The sequence below is a fragment of the Ailuropoda melanoleuca genome, chromosome 8 (genome assembly GCF_002007445.2).
Source record: "Ailuropoda melanoleuca isolate Jingjing chromosome 8, ASM200744v2, whole genome shotgun sequence".
In the NCBI taxonomy this organism is placed as follows: Eukaryota; Metazoa; Chordata; class Mammalia; order Carnivora; family Ursidae; genus Ailuropoda; species Ailuropoda melanoleuca.
The window spans coordinates 40977022-40997499 of NC_048225.1; the positions used below are offsets into that span (position 1 = coordinate 40977022).

Below are 20478 nucleotides of genomic sequence, written 5' to 3' on the forward strand. Positions count from 1 at the left end.
AACTGAATTTATAGTGTGGTCTGGACTGTGGTTAGCAGTGGGAGATGAGTAGCAATTCCATATACAATTACTTGTATATCCATCTAGGTGGGTCTGGGTCATGTTGAGGATTAACATCTTATGTCTTAATGTTATATATTGGGAACACTTATTCTGGTGTCATGTGAGTCTATGTGGAAATCACGGAGGACAATTAATTAGTTAATTTGATGGAATTCAGCATAATTCATTTGTTATTGTAATATAATAAATTATTCAATAAATATGAGCTGGGGTTAAATTTCCTATTTCATAACTTAAGAAATCAAGGAAATTTTCCTATCAGAGAAATGAGTAATTTATATTATAATTTAAATACCGATCTGCTCTCAGGAGAGAGGATGAATTGTTTTTCCCTTGGTTTCTTAGTTGATGAACATGAAGTCTGTGCTGTCATTATTTCATAGATGACAGCTCACTTATAATGCCACAGAATACGTAAAGCCATCTCAGTAAAAGATCGGAATTCACTATTCATCAAGTTTTATTCTAGTTCAGTAATTTTATGAGCCCAAGATGGGGGGAAATGTGCAATCTTTGCTTTCTAGCCAATAAAAATTGTGACTTTTAATTCTTGGAAATAGGCAAATTCTACAATTTTTAGACCTGGAAGTAGAGTTATTATAGCAAAGTGGTTTGTTTGCATGGTTTATTCTGTTTTTATTATGAATTGTTTTTTCCCTAAGAGAAGTTCGGTCTCTCCATTATCTACTGTTTTTTTCTGCTTGATTTTACTCGATAAAGAAAATAAGAGGGGGCGCCTGGGTGGCTCAGTCATTAAGCATCTACCTTTGGCCTCAGGGCGTGATCCCAGAGTCCTGGGATCGAGCCCCTCATGGGCTCCCTGCTCCGCTGGGAAGCCTGCTTCTTCCTCTCCCACTCCCCCTGCTTGTGTTCCCTCTCTCGCTGCCTCTTTCTTTCTGTCAAATAAATACAATCTTAAAAAAAAAAAAAAGAAAATAAGAACAGTGAGGAATTTTCTTGGTAATATGATTTCTTAAGAATGTCAAAAGAGTGACAGTAATGTACTGGGTAGCCAAGAATGTGATTTTGCCAAGTTAGTCTAGTGTCAATGAATTAAATAATTTCCAAGAAGCCAAAAAGTCAATAATTGTGTGCCATTATCATGATCATTAAGAACATTTGTAAGTACTCAGTTGTTTGTTACACTTGCTAAGTATTTTATGAGGGAAGCCAAATGTATATAGATCCTGTTCTTTAAATGTATTGTAATTTTCAAGGCAAAATTATAACTTGATGGATTATAGTGATGCAGATAGGGTTTGTAAATGTCATCCAAATGAACATACCTAAGACTTTAAGTATGTTAATACCGAAGGAAGGTGCTTATCTCCTGTGGATTCAAAGGCAACTGAGTCAGGGAGTTTTGGGAATAGTGTCCAGTGAAAATGCTACCACTCTTATGATTTTTCAACTTTAATAAAGGAGGAGGGTGGGATGTAATAAACAGATGTAAATAGAAGTCAAAACTAAACTCTTGCATGAAATGAGATTTTTAGAAAATTTGGAGGCAACAAATAATGGACATGAAACGCTAAAGAACCCTAAGAAATGTACCAAACTGAGTAGTACAATAGATCAATTGGTAAGTAGAATTAAAACTGTCTGTTGTAGCGTGATAGGAGGTGATCTCATTTTTTGTTGGCACTATATTGAGAAACTAGTGAAATGTCTTGGGGTGCCGCTATCAACATCATTAAAGAGGAAAGGAAAGAAGAGAAGATCTATACAGAAAACTTTGCATATCCCAGTGTTTTCAGTGTCAATACCTAGTAGAAACTATGTATCTAATTGGAACAAATAAAGTATACTTTAAGAGTTAGACGTCCTTCAAGGAATAGTCAATTGACTTGTCATCCTTTCTTACCTCAGTTCCTTCTCATTTATGACACAGTCCTCGGAGTTTACACTTTCACAATAACAGTGAAAACCTTTTATTGCTGCTGGAATGGTGGACCCTTTAGTGGCCATTTGAATATTGTGTCTTCTCTGGCTGAGGTAGTGTACTCAACCATACAGACTTTTAAGCCTGGCAGCAAACATAGCAGAAAACAAACCAGAGCCAAGATCCAAACCAATACCAATGGGACTTTATTTTTTTTCTTTTTCTTTTCTTTCTTATTTTCTTTCTTTCTTTCTTTCTTTCTTTCTTCTTCTTCTTTTTTTTTTTTTTTTTGGTCAGGGAAGGAATTTACATGAATAAATATTCTTATTCTTACTTTTTCTACAGAGTAGGAACAAAAAGCAGCATTTTCCAAATTATCTTTCAAAAAGAGGTTTTTAATTGTATTGATTACATATTATATTTGTTTGCTTATTTATTTAGCTGGAGGAGTTAACCTTTATGAGTAAACCTCTAACAAAAAACTCCCTAAGCCTATCAAAAACATTCATTTGGTGTTTATTATTTTTACCATATTAAAAAGAATTCACAGAGGAAAAAAAAAAGCTGATTTAACTTAAGTGAGAATTGAAAATCAGGCAATATCAATAAAATGAAGGATTTTTTAAAGGATAGAACAATGTAGAGCGACACGCTCTGTTTGTAGATATAAAGTCTGGATATTTAAAACTGTTAATTCTCCCCAAGATAAATTATAAGCTTCATATTATTTCAATTAAAAGCAAAATTCAAAGTCAAAAATAATTATCAATGCTTATTTGAAAAAACAGAAGAAAATAATTATAGATAAATATCAAAAATTCTAGAAAATCTTGAATGACAAGACTAGTCCTATTAAAACAAGTTATAAAGTGAAATAAACTACAAACTAAGAATTTATAAGGACAAAAAATGTACTTAGGAACATGAAGGTATTAAGTGGATCAGTTGAGATTTGAATGCAGGCTCATTGTATGCTAAAACATATGCTAATTTACTATGCTCCCTCCTATAATGTTGAAATAGTTTAAGCACTATGGTACTAGAACAAAAATGACAGGAAATCTATTAACAAAGAAAAATAGATATCCTAGAAACAGACCCTTTACCACATGAAAATACATATCATATGATAAAGGTCCATAAATCAATATGAAGTATTAGTTTGTAAATAGTTAAAGCAGTTGTCACTTAACTATTAAAAAAATTAAATCTTTAGGGGCACCTGGGTGACTCAGTTGTTGAGTGTCTGCCTTTGGCTCAGGGCGTGATCCCAGAGTCCTGGGATTGAGCCCCACATCGGGCTCCCTGCTCTGCTGGGAACCTGCTTCTTCCTCTCACACTCCCCCTGCTTGTGTTCCCTCTCTCACTGGCTGTCTGTCAAATAAATAAATAAAATCTTTAAAAAAATTAAATCTTAATGACCAAAAATTAATTCCAAATAGGTTAAATATTTTAACATAAAAAAGTTAATCTGTCAAGGAATCAGAAGAAAAGAGAAATTAATAGCAATGTCTGGATACAAAAGACCATCTATTCTAGAAGAATACACAGAGAAAACTATGTTGATTTAACTATGTAAAAATATAAAAATCCCATCAAAAAAGAAAACGCAGTTGAACAGAAAAACATTTATAGCAGTTACTCACTAATACTGTCAATACATAAAGAGTCCCTTCAATGCAATAAGAAGCTGAGAAAGGAAATGGGTGGATTGCAGGAGCAGAGAAAATTGTAATAGTATTCAAATAAATGTTAATTAGAATAACTAGAATACTATATTTTGCATATCACTTAGCAAATTTTTTTGTTGATAATATTTATTGCTAGTGAGGATGCAAAATATTGACGTTAGGAATGCCTATGCAAAAGGAAAACCAGAGAGATCAAGGAAAACCCAAATTTGTCCAATGAAACAACCTAACAAAGGAAGCAGATTCATATATTTGCTTGTTGCTCTTCCCTAATCCATTTTATAAGGTTGCTCTTTGACCAAGAGGTCCTGTGTTTAAGAGAAGACTCTTACTATGTGGTTGGTTTTTATAAGCTTGAAAGGACTGCATATTGCATGCCACTAATTTTGTTAGTCCAGGTTTTTCAGTTAGAACTTCATAAAAGCATAGAAAATGCCCAGTTTCTTTGGATCTCGGATAAAATTACCTGTTCCTTATAGAATATACACCCAGCAAGTATTCAGAGTTTGTGCAGAAAGCAGGAACTGAATTTGTATCAAGCTGAGCCTTGATCACTTTGAGGTGTTTCTTTTGTTGAATGCCAACATTGTTTAAAAAGTGCATTTAGTGTGACAAATGAAAATATAACATTTTCCTTAAAAAGTGGATTGCTTAGTAGCAATAATGTGTTTATCCAAAAATGCCTCTCTTATTTGCTTTCACTTTCCTTGAACCTCTGTTCTTTTATTTTCCCCGTCAGTTTTTGTTGTAGTTTAGCCTCTGTGGCAATGGAAGAGAATTTATATTTTATAAGAAAGCTAGTGATAGACATTGCTTCATTGATGTATTTAGAAGCCAAGAACTCTGTTTGCAGTTCTTTCAAAAGCTGCTTTTGATTTTTTTAATAGTATGTTTAACAAGTAGGACCCAGAATAATGAGTATTAAAGAAACAGACGTTTATTGTTCTGCTTCCTCTGGAAATACAAGGATCCATTAAATAAATTTCCATTGTATAATACTGCCTTGGCCTACCTTTAGACCTTATGATGTTAAAAGTACCAGGTGTCCAGGTATATAGACTGTGTATGACCCTGCTGCCTTCCCCCCCCTTATTTTGTAATTCTTAGGCAAGAAGGAAGTAAGGGAGGGAGTACAGCATTTTCTTTTTTTTCTTTATTTTATTTTATTTTATTCTATTTTATTTTATCTTACGTTAGTCACCATACAGTACATATTAGTTTTTGATGTAGTGTTCCATGATTCATTGTTTGTGTATAATACCCAGTGCTCCTTGTAATACGTCCCCTCCTTAATACCCATCACCAGGCCAACCCATCCCCTCACCACCCTCCCCTCTGAAACCCTCAGTTTGTTTCCCGGAGTCCAGAGTCTCTCATGGTTCATCCCCCTTCTGATTTCCCCCCTTCATTCTTCCCTTCCTTCTCCTAATGTTCTCCATGCTATTCCTTATGTTCCACATATAACTGAAATCATATGATAATTGTCTTTCTCTGCTTGATTTACTTTGCTAAGTATGATCCCCTCCAGTTCCATCCATGTTGATGAAAATGGTGGGCATTCATCCATTCTGATGGCTGAGTAATATTCCATTGAATATATGGACCACATGTTCTTTATCCATTCGTCTGCTGAAGGGCATCTTGGTTCCTTCCACAGTTTGGCTATTGTGGACATTGCTGCTGTGAACATTGGGGTGCATGTGCCCCTTCCTTTCACTACATCTGTATCTTTGGGGTAAATACCTAGTAGCGCAGTTGCCGGGTCATAGGGTAGTTCTATTTTTAACATCCTGAGGAACCTCCATACTGTTTTCCAGAGTGGCTGTACCAGCTTGCATTGACACCAACAGTGTAAGAGCGTTCCCCTTTCTCCACATACTCACCAACATTTGTTGTTTCCTGTTTATTACACAGAAATCAGTTGCTTTTCTATACACTAACAATGTAACTGTAGAAAGAGAAATTAAGGAATCAATTCCATTCACAGTGGCAACAAAAACCATAAGATACCTAGGAATAAACCTAACTAAAGAGGTAAAGGATCTATACTCTAGAAACTACAGAACACTTATGAAAGAAATTGAGGAAGACACAAGAAGATGGAAAAACATTCCATGCCTTGGATCAGAAGAATAAACATTGTTAAAATGTCTATTCTTCCCAGAGCAATTTACACTTTGCCATCCATATTAAAATACCATTGACATTTTTCAAAGAGCTGGAACAAAAAAATCCTAAAATTTGTATGGAACCAGCAAAGACCCCAAATTGCCAAGAGAATGATGAAAAAGAAAAACAAAGCTGAGGGCATCATGTTACCTGACTTCAAGCTTTTTACAAAGCTGTGATCACCAAGACAGCATGGTAATGGCACAAAAACAGACACATAGACCAATGGAACAGAGTAGGGACTCCAGAAATGGTTTCATCTCTATGATCAACTAAACTTTGACAAAGCAGGAAAAAATATACAATGGAAAAAAGACAGTCTCTTCAATAAGTGGTGCTGGGAAAATTGGACAGCTACATATAGAAGAATGAAACTGGACGATTCCCTTATACCATTCACAAAGATAAACTCAAAATGGATGAAAGACCTCAATGTGAGACAGGAATCCAGCATTTTCTGTCCCAAGAATGAGGGAGAGAAAGAACAGTGAGGCAGTGGAAAGAATACTGGACCATGAATTTGTCAGGGGTGGAGGGGTGGAGGTGGATTTGCCTTATTTTTTAAATCTCATTGCCTTTTACTCACCATGTGACTGTGGGCTGGTCAGTCCACCTGGTTTTTAGCTTCCTCACCTACAACATACTGCATTAAATTAAAAAAGAAAAACAAAAAACCTACATTAGGGGAGTTTCCTCATTTTTTGGCTCGTTGCTTATATAAAGCTGTATAATTCTTTTCAGAGAAGTAAGTTCTAGAATGTGGATAATTTAATGCCACATAGGAATGATAATAGATTAATTTTGGTATAGTTGAGAAATCTCAAGGGAATACTGTGTAAGGACATATGCCATGTACAGGATTTTTATGTGTCTGTTTTTTTCTATCATTTATTAAGGATCTTCATTTATTAGCTCTGTTTGTATATACATTGTGCTCTATGTCCTCATCTTCTGATTTGCAAGGGTGGGCTTTTTTAAAAAATTTTTTTCCTTGTATAAGAAAAGTATGAGATATTGTTTTTTGTATTCCTTTGACATTGGCCTTAATATTTGTGGGGAAGGTAGTTTAAATAACCAGAACATGTAGCTGATTGTTTTTTCTTCTAGAATTGCAGAATTTCCATTTGAATTTTATCAACAGAAGATTTTTCTATACCTTTAGGAACAAAATACTCTTGCTCTGCAACTAGATTTCCTGATTTACCTAAAATAGTATTAATTTGAATGCCTTTGATGTTGCTTTGAAAGCAATATTTTAAATAGCAACTATTGTTATTCAATACTGAGTTACTGGTAATAAAGAACATTCACTTGATTTAAACTTTTCAGAAAAGGAAAATTTATACTCTGTCTTTCTAGTTGGTTTGAATGTACCACTCTAAGCCTGCCCTTTCATTCTCAGTTTGTGAAGTAATTTGTTTTTCTAAGATTAATGTGCATATTTCTTTTTTTTTTTTGAGGAAAATAAAACATCTAATTTTTATAAACCATTAATTTCTTTAAATCCGTAGGAGAACAGCTCTTCTTTCCATTTTTAAGTAATTTTGTAATTACATTCTAAATCCTTTTTCAAGTAGCTCTAATGGATTTGCAATTCTTTTGTTGTCCTGGCATTTCCTCATGATAAACAGAGCTGCCCTTGAGAATAAGAATCTTTTTTTATTCATAGTGTGTGACAAATAATAGGTATTTAATAAAAGTTTGCTGAGTGAGTGAGTAAATGAATAATGTATGATGTAATTGATAAATGTTCCTTCTGCTCAAAATATTAGTCTTACTCCCAATTTTAAATTCTGTGCCATTATCGATTATTGATATATTGTAGACAACAGAAATACTAGCAAAATCATTTACTTCGTCTAGCACCATGGATCAGAAGGACTTCTTCTTTGGTTTCTTTATTTCACTTTTTAAATAAAACCTTCCTGATTCTTTTGCTTTTTATTACCGACAGATCCAGGTAATGTTGGTTGTTCTGTTCTTCTGGATTCTTGGAGTATACATTTAGCACTTATTTATTTGTAGTGCACTTCTCTTTTGAAACCATTTGTGTTCATTACTAGACCTTCAGCTTATTGAGGACCTAACTTGATGTCTGGTCAATGAATGTTTGCTGAAAAAAGAATTTTTAGATGTACCTGTTTTGTTTATATATTTAAACAGTACTTCCTAAATGTTATGAGGATAATTAATTTGTACCTTCTCTTTTAAGCAGCATGTGTGTGTGTATTTGCACATGTGGATGTTGTATTTCTTTGTTGGTGTTGTGACTTCCTTAGGAGGTGGAAGGGTGGACATTGTTATGAAAACTATAATGTAGGCAATGTGAATGACAAATACCCTTGAAGATATGTTCATGTGTGTGTACCACTGATAGTATATACAGCTATCTTTTCAAAAATTACTACTTAAATAAGTACTATCAGAAATACAAACAGGATATAGATATAATAAAAGTTAACACCTTTTTTCCTTTTATCTCATATCCTTAAACGTATTCATTCTTGATATATATTCTTACAGACTTCTTAGATATATTATAGATGAGGTTATCCAACACATTGGAGATATTGGAATGCTGGAGAAGATTTATTATGAATGATGGATTATCAACTCCTTAACTAAATTCCCATAAAGGATTTTTTCACTGTGGCTTTGAGAAATTCATTGGTGATAGATATTCTAGAACCCTTGAAAAAGCTCTGTGGTGACTATTTGAAGGCCAAGAATGACAAGTGAGAGAGGCCATTATTGAAGTGGGCTTTTTTTTTTTTTTAAGATTTTATTTATTTGTTTGAGAGAGAGAGAGAGAGAGAAACACAAGTGGGGAGGAGGGTCAGAGGGAAAGGGAGAAGCAGACCCCACGCTGAACAGGGAGCCTCATGCGGGGCTAGATGCCAGGACTCCGGGATCATGACTCAAGCCAAAGAAGGCAGGTGCTTACCTGACAAAGCCACCCATGTGCCCCAAAGTAGGCTTTTTGAACTCAGGGGAGATGGTGGGGCCCCTGAGAAGCAGGGGCTGAGACCACACTTAACTGATAAAGTGAAGATGCCTGGAACTGTGTTCCAATTAGATTGACCCGTGGAGATCGTCAGTGTTGACTAACTGACCATGACATTCTTGGGACTCAAACAGATGAACAATTTACCAAAGTCTTACTTGATTTTCACAAATGGAATAAAACTCTAGGATGGGCAAACAGAGGCATAACCTGAATCATCTCAATAGAGTGCAGCCCTTCTTCTAATTCCCTGACTCGAGTCAGTTCTGAACTATCTTTAATAAAGGGATAGTCAGGTCCCTTTGAGAAAAGACCCTCTCCATGTCAAAATTAAACTGTATAATGATCTTATGATTTGGCAGGGTGAGTGCATGGGTGAAAGGGAAATATTCAACTTTTGGGAGAACTAAGATTGACTCTAAGGTGGTACTATATATCCTGAGGAACCAAAACATTACTGTAGTAGACCAGTAACAGTCAGGGCTTATGGGAAGTTAATGGAGTTTCAGCTTCAGTGTGTGTCACCATAGGCCAGTGGGTCCCTGAATCCACCTCAATTCCAGAATGCATGATTGGAATAGATACTGAGCCACTGTCAGAATCCCGTATCTATATAATCTCATTTTCTCCTGCTTTTATATGATTTAAAAAAAAATTTACTCTTGATGTTTTATACTTTTAAGTAGAAGGGAACATTTCCCATGTTTTATTGTTAGTCTTAAGTTTATTTCATCATCTTTGCCATTGTTTCCTTCTTGAAGTCCAACAGTTAGACACCATTCTTTTGTGTTTGTATATTGTTAAAGGTATGTCTTTGAAGACCTCACTAACCAGAATATGGTCTTTACCACCTTGCTTTCTTCCCTGCAATTCCCTTTTTTTTTTTAAAGATTTTATTTATTTATTTGACAGAGAGAGAGCATAAGCAGGGGGAGGGAGAGAGGGAGAAGCAGCCTCCCAGCTGAGCAGGGAGCCCGATGCGGGGCTTAATCCCAGGACCCTGGGATCATGACCTGAGCTGAAGGCAGACACTTAACCAATGAGCCACTCAGGTGCCCCTTCTAAAGAAAAAACTGTCTTTTGGAACTATTATTGCATTTTTGTGGTAGAGTCAAGGGGGGTGGGTATAAAATGACTAAATAGAGATGTGAGAAAGAGGAATTTTCTTTGGAATGAGTGATTTTCATGAAAAAAAGAGAAAAATGGGAAATTGAATACAGAGAGGAAAATAGGAAAGAAAAAGAGAAATGAAACACATGCCTATCTTTCCTAACTTGAGCATCCAGGCCAGAGACCCTTGGGATATAAAAGCTGCCTTGTGGTAGAGAAAGTTGAGGTATACATCAGTGGAAGGAGCGTAAGAGAGTGTAGGATGTTTGTGGACACTTAGAACATGCTCTCTTTACTCCTCCTCACCTTCCCATGTATTAATGACTGGTTTTTGAGCAGTAATATGAAATTAGAATTGATTTATTACTATATTTTGATGAATGGTCAATCTGTAACTTGACATTATACACAGAGACCAGGTTACCTGGATGGATTCCAGTTACTATCAAGCTCGTTTTTTTTTTTTTTTTCCATAACATTGATCACCTACTGGACCTTCTATATATTTTTGTGTTAAATTATCATCATTGTGCATAGTTTTCATAAAATAATGAGTAACTTGTGAAGTAGATGCTGATTCATCATCAACAGATTTGAGTGTTTTCATGTGTTCAGGGAAATTGTTATGGCCTCCAAGGTGGATGGCAAATCTTGACAAACATCTTGTTCAAGGAGCATGTTCAACTTTTTTGAAAAAGTAAAATAAATTTAGTATTTACTTTTTTATTAATCAGTATGTGTTTTAGCTTATTACTATTGAAATAACTTATTGTATTTCATAAAAAAGGACAAAATAAGAGTGTTCAGCCTGCTCTGTACACTTTAGGGTGGAGTATTTAGCTCTCATTCCTATATAATTTTCCTATCAATCTAAATGATAATTTCCTACATTTGTCACTGACACTATCCCCTGCAGTCTTGATGGCTGTGTGCATCTCCTGGACTGTAGCACAGGGCCTAGTACAATTGGCTAGAATACCACGGGGCCTGCAGGGTATTTATTTATTTCTTCCACCATCAGCCCAGACTGAATGGTGTTACTTGTCCCAAGGTGTATGTGTGTCTGAGAGCATTTCATTTTAACAATGGGCTCCTGTACTTATAATGAAGGTGTCAGTTATTGTTACTTATGGGAAGGGCTGGGAAACAAATTTATTTATTCTGACTTAACTGCACACACATGCATATCACCCTGTAGTTGCAGAGAATATGGCAGAAGCTCTAAGTGGAAAGTGGGGGTCCAGCAAGCCCATGTGTTGCAGGTTGGGTTTGCCAGAAACTGAGTCTGAGAAGTAATTTATGAATTTAAAATGTTTATTAGGGATCAACACCCCTGAAGAGAAAAGGAAGGTTGTGGGATTGGGTTGAGGAAGAAGTTGAACCACCAAGCAGACTCTATAAGCCTTAGCCAAACTGATGGGAAGCTCTGGAGCAAATATTGCCCATCAGTGTGGCCTCTGTGAAGCTAAAATATCCCTGCCTTGTTCAGCTGCCGGTTATGAGCTGTTCTGGAAAAGTCATTTATTTCCCTTGCTTCTGAGGTGGACCCTGATGGAAGTGACAGCTGGAGGCTACCTGCAGACTGTACTCTCCACAACTGGGACGACAAGCACTTCACTGAAGCAGAAGGGGAGGGGGGCTTCTCTATATCAACCACAACCTCCCTAACATATTTCATTAGTAACATTTAATTTAAAAATAAGATTTTGAGATGAATACTAAATCGAGCAGAATGCTAGCAAGCACGAAGCAGCACCTTCCCTAGGCAAACCAAGATATGTAGCCACCCTCCCCATCAGTGGCTTTGGCAAGATTCCCATCCTGTCCTTAAGCATATGTTCTTTAAGTGTTTCAAAGTTGAAAGGTGGCTTAGAGATCACTGAACTCATTTGTCAATTGAGAAAAGGAATTAAGAACAGAGGCAGAAGAAGGTGGAGGACCTCAGACCTTCTGACAACCAATTTGGTATCTTTTCTATTACACCCTGTTACTTCTAAGTATTGCAAACTATATAGTAAAGAGAGATTCTTTCTTTGGTATACCCTGTATCATGCATACTCACTTATAACACTGCCTGTATCATGAGATAATCTTCAGTTTTCTTGTAAAATAATAGAAATATTATAGTGTGATCATTTACAGACTTTGCTTGAAGATTAAGAGCATGGGGATGATGTCTATTTCCTACAACACTTATGTTATAACTTCCAATACTATGTTACCTGATGCTAGTTAGTTTTAAAACTAAGTTTAAGTCTCTAATGAGTCTGTTTAAAACCCATTAAGGATTTTGTCTGAATGCTCTTTGAAGAAAGAAATTAAAACTGGCAAATCAAGTGTAATATGAGCATTAAAAGAAAGAGGAGAAAATTTGTATCTATTAATAAAAATCCCAATAACTTCTTTTTATTTTATTTTTTATTTTTTTAATGTTTTTTTTTTATTATATTATGTTCCAGTAACTTCTTACCAGGTTTTTTAGAGCAACATTATCACTCTTTAGGGATGTTTTATTTGGTTTTCTTTCCTGCCCGTGTTAATGTAATACTTAAAGTAGTTAAAACATTCATTTTCATAGTGGAGACTATGAAGCAAAGGTAAGGGGATTACTTGAAAGAAACAGTGATTTAGAATTGGTAAAATTTCCACAGAGTTCCTCCAACAAACAGCAGCTGTTTCTCATGTTCTTATTGAAGACACCCGTTAGATGTCTATGATCGTATCTTCCGATGCGAAGGACTTTTGGACTACAGGAGGAAGGCATCGTTTTATTTTCTTTTCTGCCCTAGGAAGAAGATTTTATTGTCTTCTCATCTCAGAAACATATTTGCATAGTGGTTTTTTATTGTTATGCAAATTCATATTGTATTTGTTACATTCTGCATTTGGGGGAGGATTACAAAGTGGCCATTTTTCACAAAGGGGAAGATAAAGAAGTTGAGTCACAATAAATATACAACAAAATTTGAATTCGAATTGGAAAGATTATTTTATTTTTCTCATCTTTGACTTTAAAATAATTAAGTGTATCATCTCACAATTGATTGTCTAGAGAGCCCAAATTAGTGTAATTATGTGTAGTATACCATCCAGGTGTCTTAGCCTCACCATCTTTTCATTGAGTGAATGGGAGAAAGGAAGAGTGGGTGAAAGTCTACAAAAAGCTTATTTTAATTAAGATACGTCACCAACTGGTAGACAATCATGTTCAGACATTATCTCATTATTAGTCAACTCATCAAAATATCACTTTTCAGAAAATCCTCTGGTTCTTTTCAGTGGCTTTAATGAAATTATTCTAAGATCCCAGTGAAAGGATTGAGATCTGGTGTTTGGATAACTGCCATTTTCCTAAGAAATAGACTTTGGGCCTCCTGAGAAAGCAGATCATCTGGTGTGACATTTGCAGCAAGAGAAGAAGTAGTGTTTTAAAAATTCTGCTACTTAACAGAGAAAACACCAGTTTACTTTGGTCTTTTTTCCCAGCATCAGATAGACAATGGGATGCTAATTAATTAGTTGATAGGCAGAAATCTGGGAGATGAAAGAAGGACTAATGTAAGAATTATAAACAAGTTTTCATGTACTTGGATTTTTCTAAGGATAGTTTTTATCATTTATTTTTATTCTCATAAAAAGTAAACAATCATTATACCTGTATGGGATAAAGTTAATTGATGTTATATTTAGGAATTTATGAATATAATAATAAAAATAAACATTTTTTAAAAGGATATGATTTTAAGCAGCTATTTTCTTTGTATGTATGAATTTTTTTTTCCACATTCATGGTAGCTACTGAAGGATTTTCATGTTTGCTTGGTGTTGCTTGCACTTATGATACTCAGATTAAAGCATGCTTCAAATGTAGGAATATTCATTAGAGATTTTATAGTTTGGGTGGATTCGCAAGTAATTTCTTATATGCTACTTTTGCTCTGTGTGCGTATGTGTGTGTGTTTTAAATCCTATCAATATAATGTTGTCTCCAGAGATTGTCTTCCAAATTTACAATCAAATGTTTTTAGCGATTATAGAAACGGGGAAAAACCTCCAGCTTTATTACGTTATGGTTGTTTGCATTAAAATTCTGATTTTTCTCTGCATTTCAATCAGTTTGAGAATCATTCACTAAAACTTTAATTTATATTGTTAGCACCCAAGGATATATCATATTCAATGTAGCTGTTTGATTGAACAGTTCTTTCTTTACTTGATGTGAAGTTCATGTTTGTGGTTAGGTTTTGGCTCTGTTTTTCAAGATTTGTTTAGGACAGGGATAAATGGAGGGGAAAAGGAGAAACACTACAAAGTGCTCATTTAATGAAATGCTACATAAATTGGCATGAGTACTGAAAGATAAGCGTCACTTTGGAAGAAATTACTAGTCATTTCATTGACGTAAACATTAATTCTGCTCATTAAAAATAGCAGTATATTGGTTGATATAATTTAATTTTAAAATATGAAGTCAAAGAGTAAGTGTACATGAAGGAGAAAAATAAACTGTGCTTTCTTAGATCTGTGGACTCTAAAGTACAACCACCTGTCTTAAGATCTTCTCAGTCCCTCCCCAAGTGTATGGTAAGAACGTCAGAGTGCTGATGGCAAGCAGCAGAGGAGAGGTCAGTTAAACATCCGATTCAATGTGTTGTAATAAATATGGAGATAAATCCCCATCCTGCTTCTCAGCATACTTTGTAACCACTGTGTTCACCAGTGTTTAACATCTGGCTTATTTGGTAACTGGGAAGTGGCGATTATCATCAACTGCAGATTTTCAGTATTTTGTGGAAATTGTGCACCTTCAGTTAGTGATGGATTTACTGCAGCTTGGACTTTTGGCTTTGCGCTCTTTCTCAGCCTGACTGTGTGACCCTGTCAAGGCTTGAGCTCTGGCACCCTTGCTTTTCATGGTTGATAGATGACCAGTTGGACTTTTCTGAAAGTCATTGTGATTAACCTTGGCAATTTTCTTTATGCAGTAAAAATGGAAAAATTATTTCAACTAGTATTAATCTAACGTCTTAATAGGTATCAGATAATGTTCTATATCCGGGTGACGCAATACCCATCTACTAGAAGGAGAGGGAGAGGTGGATAGACAATTATATCTAACAATAAAAATGTAATCTGAAACATTCTGTGAGAGTGTAAGCACAGGGTATACTAGGAGTACACAGAGTAGGGTCATCTACTCAAGATTTTGGAGGAAAAGGAAAAGAAAGAGGAGGGATCAAGGAAACCTTCCGATAAGGATGACTAGAGATAATTGAGTACCTAGTTCTGGAAATAATGGGATCAGCATCAGAATGATAGACTACTCTACACAATGCATATAATTATGCAGTACAACTATTTCTAAAGTGGAACTGAGGATTCTGTCTTCCTCCACATTCTTTTTTCCTTTTTTCCCCATTTCCTTTCTCTCACCCCTCTCTCCCTCTCTCCTTCCCTACCTTCTTCTTTCCTTCCTTCTCTTTCTCTTCCTTTCCCTCCTTCCTTCATTATGAACTTAATAAGTGCAGAATTCTGTTAGTAAAAGTTTTGGTCTATGATTCATGTTCAACGTCATGATTGGACAATCCCTGACCCTCATTCATTCATTTACTCCTTAATGATGCTATAGATACATTTCATATACATATCTAAATTTCATATATTTCATATAGATATGAAATATTAACACTGATGACCTACCTTTTGCTTTTCTCCTATTTCATCTTCTTACTCCTTCTAAAAGATAACCATTATCCTGGATTATGTATATTATTCTTTTTTTCATTGGTTTGCTTTGTTTTATACATATTTCTAAATAATACATTGCTTAGTTGTTTCTTAACTCAACAAATGATATTTTTCTGTATGTAATCTACTAGTGTTTTCTCCACTCACCATTTTACCATGTTTTTATTTGTAACTGATTTCATTCAGTTTCACTTCAAGTAACATTCTGTTGTGTGTGTGTACTGCAAATTATCCGTTCTCCTGTTGATGGGCAATTGAGTGGTTTCTCTTTATGTTGTAACGAACAGTGCTGCTATGAGTATTCTTTTACTTGCTGCCTAAGACATTATGTGAAGCTTTCTGCAGAGTATATACCTGGGAATGGAAATATTGGCTCATAGGGTACACAGAGGTCAAACTTAGAAGATAATCACAAATTGTTTTCCAAAGCTATTGTATCAACTTGCATTCCCACCAGAAATATATGACAGCTTATGTTGATCCACATCATCTCTAATACTTGGTCTTGTGAGATTCATTCTGTCAATCGAATGCCACATAATATGAATGCTGTCTAATGATATGTAGCTTTGATTCGCACTTCCCAGGTTACTATTAAGATTGCACATCTCTTAGGTGTATTTATTGGTCATGAGTGCTTCCTCTAATCTTTCAATTATAAGATTTTACTAGTCGAGGAGCGCCTGGGTGGCGCAGTCGTTAAGCGCCTGCCTTTGGCTCAGGGCATGATCCCGTAGTTCTGGGATCGAGCCCCACATCAGGCACTTCCGCTGGGAGCCTGATTCTTCCTCTCCCACACCCCCTGCTAGTGTTCCCTCCTCGCTGGCTGTTTCTCTCTCTGTGTCAAATAAATAAATAAATAAATCTTTAAAAAAAAAAAGATTTTACTAGTCGATACTGATGGATACTTTTTATTTTTGTATTGGCAGTTGTTGCAATATCTTAATCATAAGAAGATATAGTCATTAGAGTGAAATAGATGTATGTCAGTACTATACAAAATGGTGGGCACGTTTCTAATCAAAGATGTGCAGTCGAAATATTCAACAAATTAAAACAATAGGTAATAATTGCATTTTGAAGTTATTTTCGTGACTTTTATTTTTTCACAACTTGACACTTATTTTTCTTTTGACAGAACGGTTTCGAGATCTATTACTTCCACCATCTAATCAAGACTCCGAGATTCTGCCCTTCATTCAATCTAGAAAGTATCCCAAGTAAGCACTAGGAGTTCACTGGATATTGGGAAGGGGACAGGCATAGTGATGGGGAAGATCTGGGGGGACAAAAACAAAATATTTTCTTTCTAAAGATTTCTGAAAAAGCTAGAATACCCTAACCTAATTAACGAGGGCATCTCCTGCACTGTAATGTCTCAGGCTCTTCACAGCTGGGTTAGAGAAAAAAGCCTTTCCTGCACTACAGCCCAGCTGTGAGTAGGAGTACTTGCAGCGTGCAAACTGCAAGTTACCTGCATCTGTGTCTGGTTGTGCCTCTTTTTGCTTGATTCTGTGTCAACAGCAACAGATATTTTGTGGGTGATCCCTCGTCTGGTTTCCTAGTTTCTAGCCTTTGAATGCAAGGATTCATTCATATTGTATTAAATGGTTTTGAGAACCACCTGATATGATTTTAACAGTTTCTGTATATTCTTCTTTATTATCTTGATAATTACGGGAAGTGAAATCTCCCTGATCCTTTCTTGTACAGGGCAGACCTTTTCTTCTCTCAGATGCCACAAGTGTACTTATTGGTTGAAGGAATATGCCTTCATCTTTCCAGAGAATAAGGAAGTAGCAGGTTTTTTTATTAGGCACCCTTTTCCCTAAAAGCTAATGGAGGCCTGTGTCTCGATCCCTTCTGTAGAAGCTTGGATCACCCTCTACTTCCTGAATGTCTTACTGGCTAGTCTACAGCAAGCTGAAGAAGGGGTAAACTGATATCTGATAGGAAGGTCACCAACTTAAAGAATCAGAGCTTGGTTTATCCATATTTCATCAAAACCAATCACTATGCTAAATGAATCATTCTTTGATTGGCTTTGCAGTTTATCTAAGTATCCACTGAATTTCACTTTCTAGAATAATTTTTTCCCCTACTGCTTAGCTTTGATAATATTGACTTAACTCTGAAAACAAAAATACAAAATCCGAATTATTTGCTCATTGTCTTTGATATTAATCCATATTTAATCTCTAGCAATAATCTTCTAGTCCCTTCACAGGGACGCTCCTGAGGGACATAGCAGGCCTGGACAGTGTTCCATGCATACATTACTTTTCATGATAGGGAGCATGGAGGAGCCTGCAGGCATTGATGCCTGTCTATCAGTATTTTTGCCTCCAGTTGCTGTCTGCAGAGGCCAGTGATGCCTGCTCCTCTGCCTCTTAGGCTTACTGTCCACCTGATACCTTTGCTTGAAGAGGGGAATCACAGTTGCTTCTCAGATTACACGTTGGTAATCTGTTTCCCGCTATTTCCCTAGGATTCCTTAGCTGTATGTTCTTACACGTATCCTTCTTGCTCTGAGGTTACTTCTCTGACAGTGATGTTCCAATATCATTCTGATATTTAACAGAGATACCATGTGAGAATTCTTTGTGAGTGTCTAATCCTTAGGGTAGTTTTTGTGTTTGTTTATTTTATTTTTGAGGAGCATCTGTGGACTAATAGAATAAAAGTCATCCATTGATGACACATACACCATGTTGGGGTGAGTAAGAGTGAAGAGTGAAAAAAAAAGAGTGTAGACTATGAAGCAGACTGCCTTACCAGCTGTGCTTTGTGACGGGGGTTACCTAACCCTCTGTGCCTCAGTTTCCACCTCTGTGGAAAGGGAGATAATAAGACCTACCACTCAGTGGTGTTCTGAAGAGTAAATAAAGAAACAAAAAAATGTTTAGAACTGAGCTTGACACTCAGCAATACTTCATTGATCTTGGAGGATAATACTTATATCAGGTTACCTTTATCACCTGCCCTTAATAATATTTGGAGAAGAACTATTTATTTAATATTTCTGGATTATTGCTAGATGCCGATGTGAGGCACTGCTTTGGTGGTCACTTAACGTCATTAAGAGTTGCAACTTTCCGAACTGTCAAATGAACGCATGCTAAGTAGAGGTTTCTGGGTCTGAATAGTATTTATATAAAAATTCTGGGTTAAATACCATTGGTTTATTTAGGTTATAGAATCTTAAGTATTTGCATCCTCCCATTGTCCATAGAGTGTCTAGTTTGGGAGTAGAATTTTAGGAGATGCTGCTAGAACAGAGAAAGGGTAATAGAATTCTGCTTGTGCTGTGCCTAAGGAGCGTTAAATTGGTCCAGGGAAGATCATAGGAGCAAAAACTCTAAGCATGTAAATAATACCCAGGTAAAGAATGCTGGGGTAGAAGAAGAGGCAGTTGTAGTAAAAGCCAGTCAATAAATACAAGTGGGCAGGGATTTGTGTATGTCTAGACCTAATTTCAACTATTTTTGGATGGTTTTCAATATTCTCATTTAGTCTCTCATTTGTACTCACTCTCAAATATTCTATCATTTATTCATTACTGAGGATAACTGTTAAGTCAAGGAATTTGTCATTTCATGACGTGCAAAAATTTCTGGAAGGCTGAGAGTTTGATCAGACCATTAGTATTTGTTGCTCTCATTCACAATGTAATATACCTATTTATATTGAGATTATTTTCCCTCACTTTTCTGCTTGTTTTACTGACTCACAATATAGACTATTAGTGAGAGATGTTTTAAGAGTTAAAATATGGTTTAAGAAGCAACTTGTTTGCCCTATATTATGTCCTTGTATGCCCTATATATAATGTCACAGGGTGATGTTTACGGAGCATAGTATAGCCGACCTTCTTTAAGTGAGACTCACTCTACCCTGGTTAATATAAGCTGGTGAGTGGACAGTGGTTATTGGGTTAGGGGTAGGATCTCTAGTCAGCATATTGTCCCTTTCATCTTAAGCATCTGGTTATCAAGAGACATCTAACGAATAATGAAACAGGGAAAATTTCTTGAAATGTGTCTATGTGTGTATGTGTGTCTGTGTGTGTATGTGTATGTGTGTGTATGTTTTAATGGAAAGCCATTTTTAAAAAGTGTTCCCTGCTGGGAAACATTGTTGTAAAATATAATAATGTTCATTCATCATGTTCTTAGGTTTGTGATCTTGCATTTGATCCATTGCCAAAGTCATTCTCATCAGGATGTAATTGAAGACATTGCCTCATGAGAATTCTTTTTTTTTTTTTTAAGATTTTATTTTTTATTTTATTTATTTGACAGAGATAGAGACAGCCAGCGAGAGAGGGAACACAAGCAGGGGGAGTGGGAGAGGAAGAAGCAGGCTCCCAGCAGAGGAGCCTGACGTGGGGCTCGATCCCGTAACGCCGGGATCACGCCCTGAGCCGAAGGCAGACGCTCAACCGCTGTGCCACCCAGGCGCCCCAACCTCATGAGAATTCTTGGAGCATGAATAGGTGTGACCATTGTCAGAAAGAGACAGGTGAATGAAAAGAAGAAAATGAATGTATACTTAATACAAAATGTTGTTGATTCATAGGTTAGAGGAAAGAAATGGAGATAATGAAACTTAAGTTTTGTTGATCATTTCTAGCTGGTGTCACTGTTATTAACTTTGAAGCATTTAGGTTTACAATGTATTTGAACTAGAGGGTAGCTATGAATATTCTTATCCTTGTGAATGTAGCTCGGAGACATAAAATGGTTGAAGACATTTGGCATAATTTTACTCACAAATTGCTTGCAACCATTTTAGCAATTAGGCCAACAGAA

The 20478-nt window shown here is 35.9% G+C and overlaps 1 protein-coding gene across 1 annotated transcript in view; it reads left to right on the forward strand.

Annotated features, from left to right (window-relative positions):
• Positions 1-20478, forward strand: part of NOX4 (NADPH oxidase 4) — a 175996-nt gene that overhangs the window by 102876 nt on the left and 52642 nt on the right. The window contains exon 13 of the mRNA XM_002927842.4: positions 16806-16887. Coding sequence (XP_002927888.2) covers positions 16806-16887 — 82 coding nt within the window. The remainder of the gene's footprint in view (positions 1-16805; positions 16888-20478) is intronic.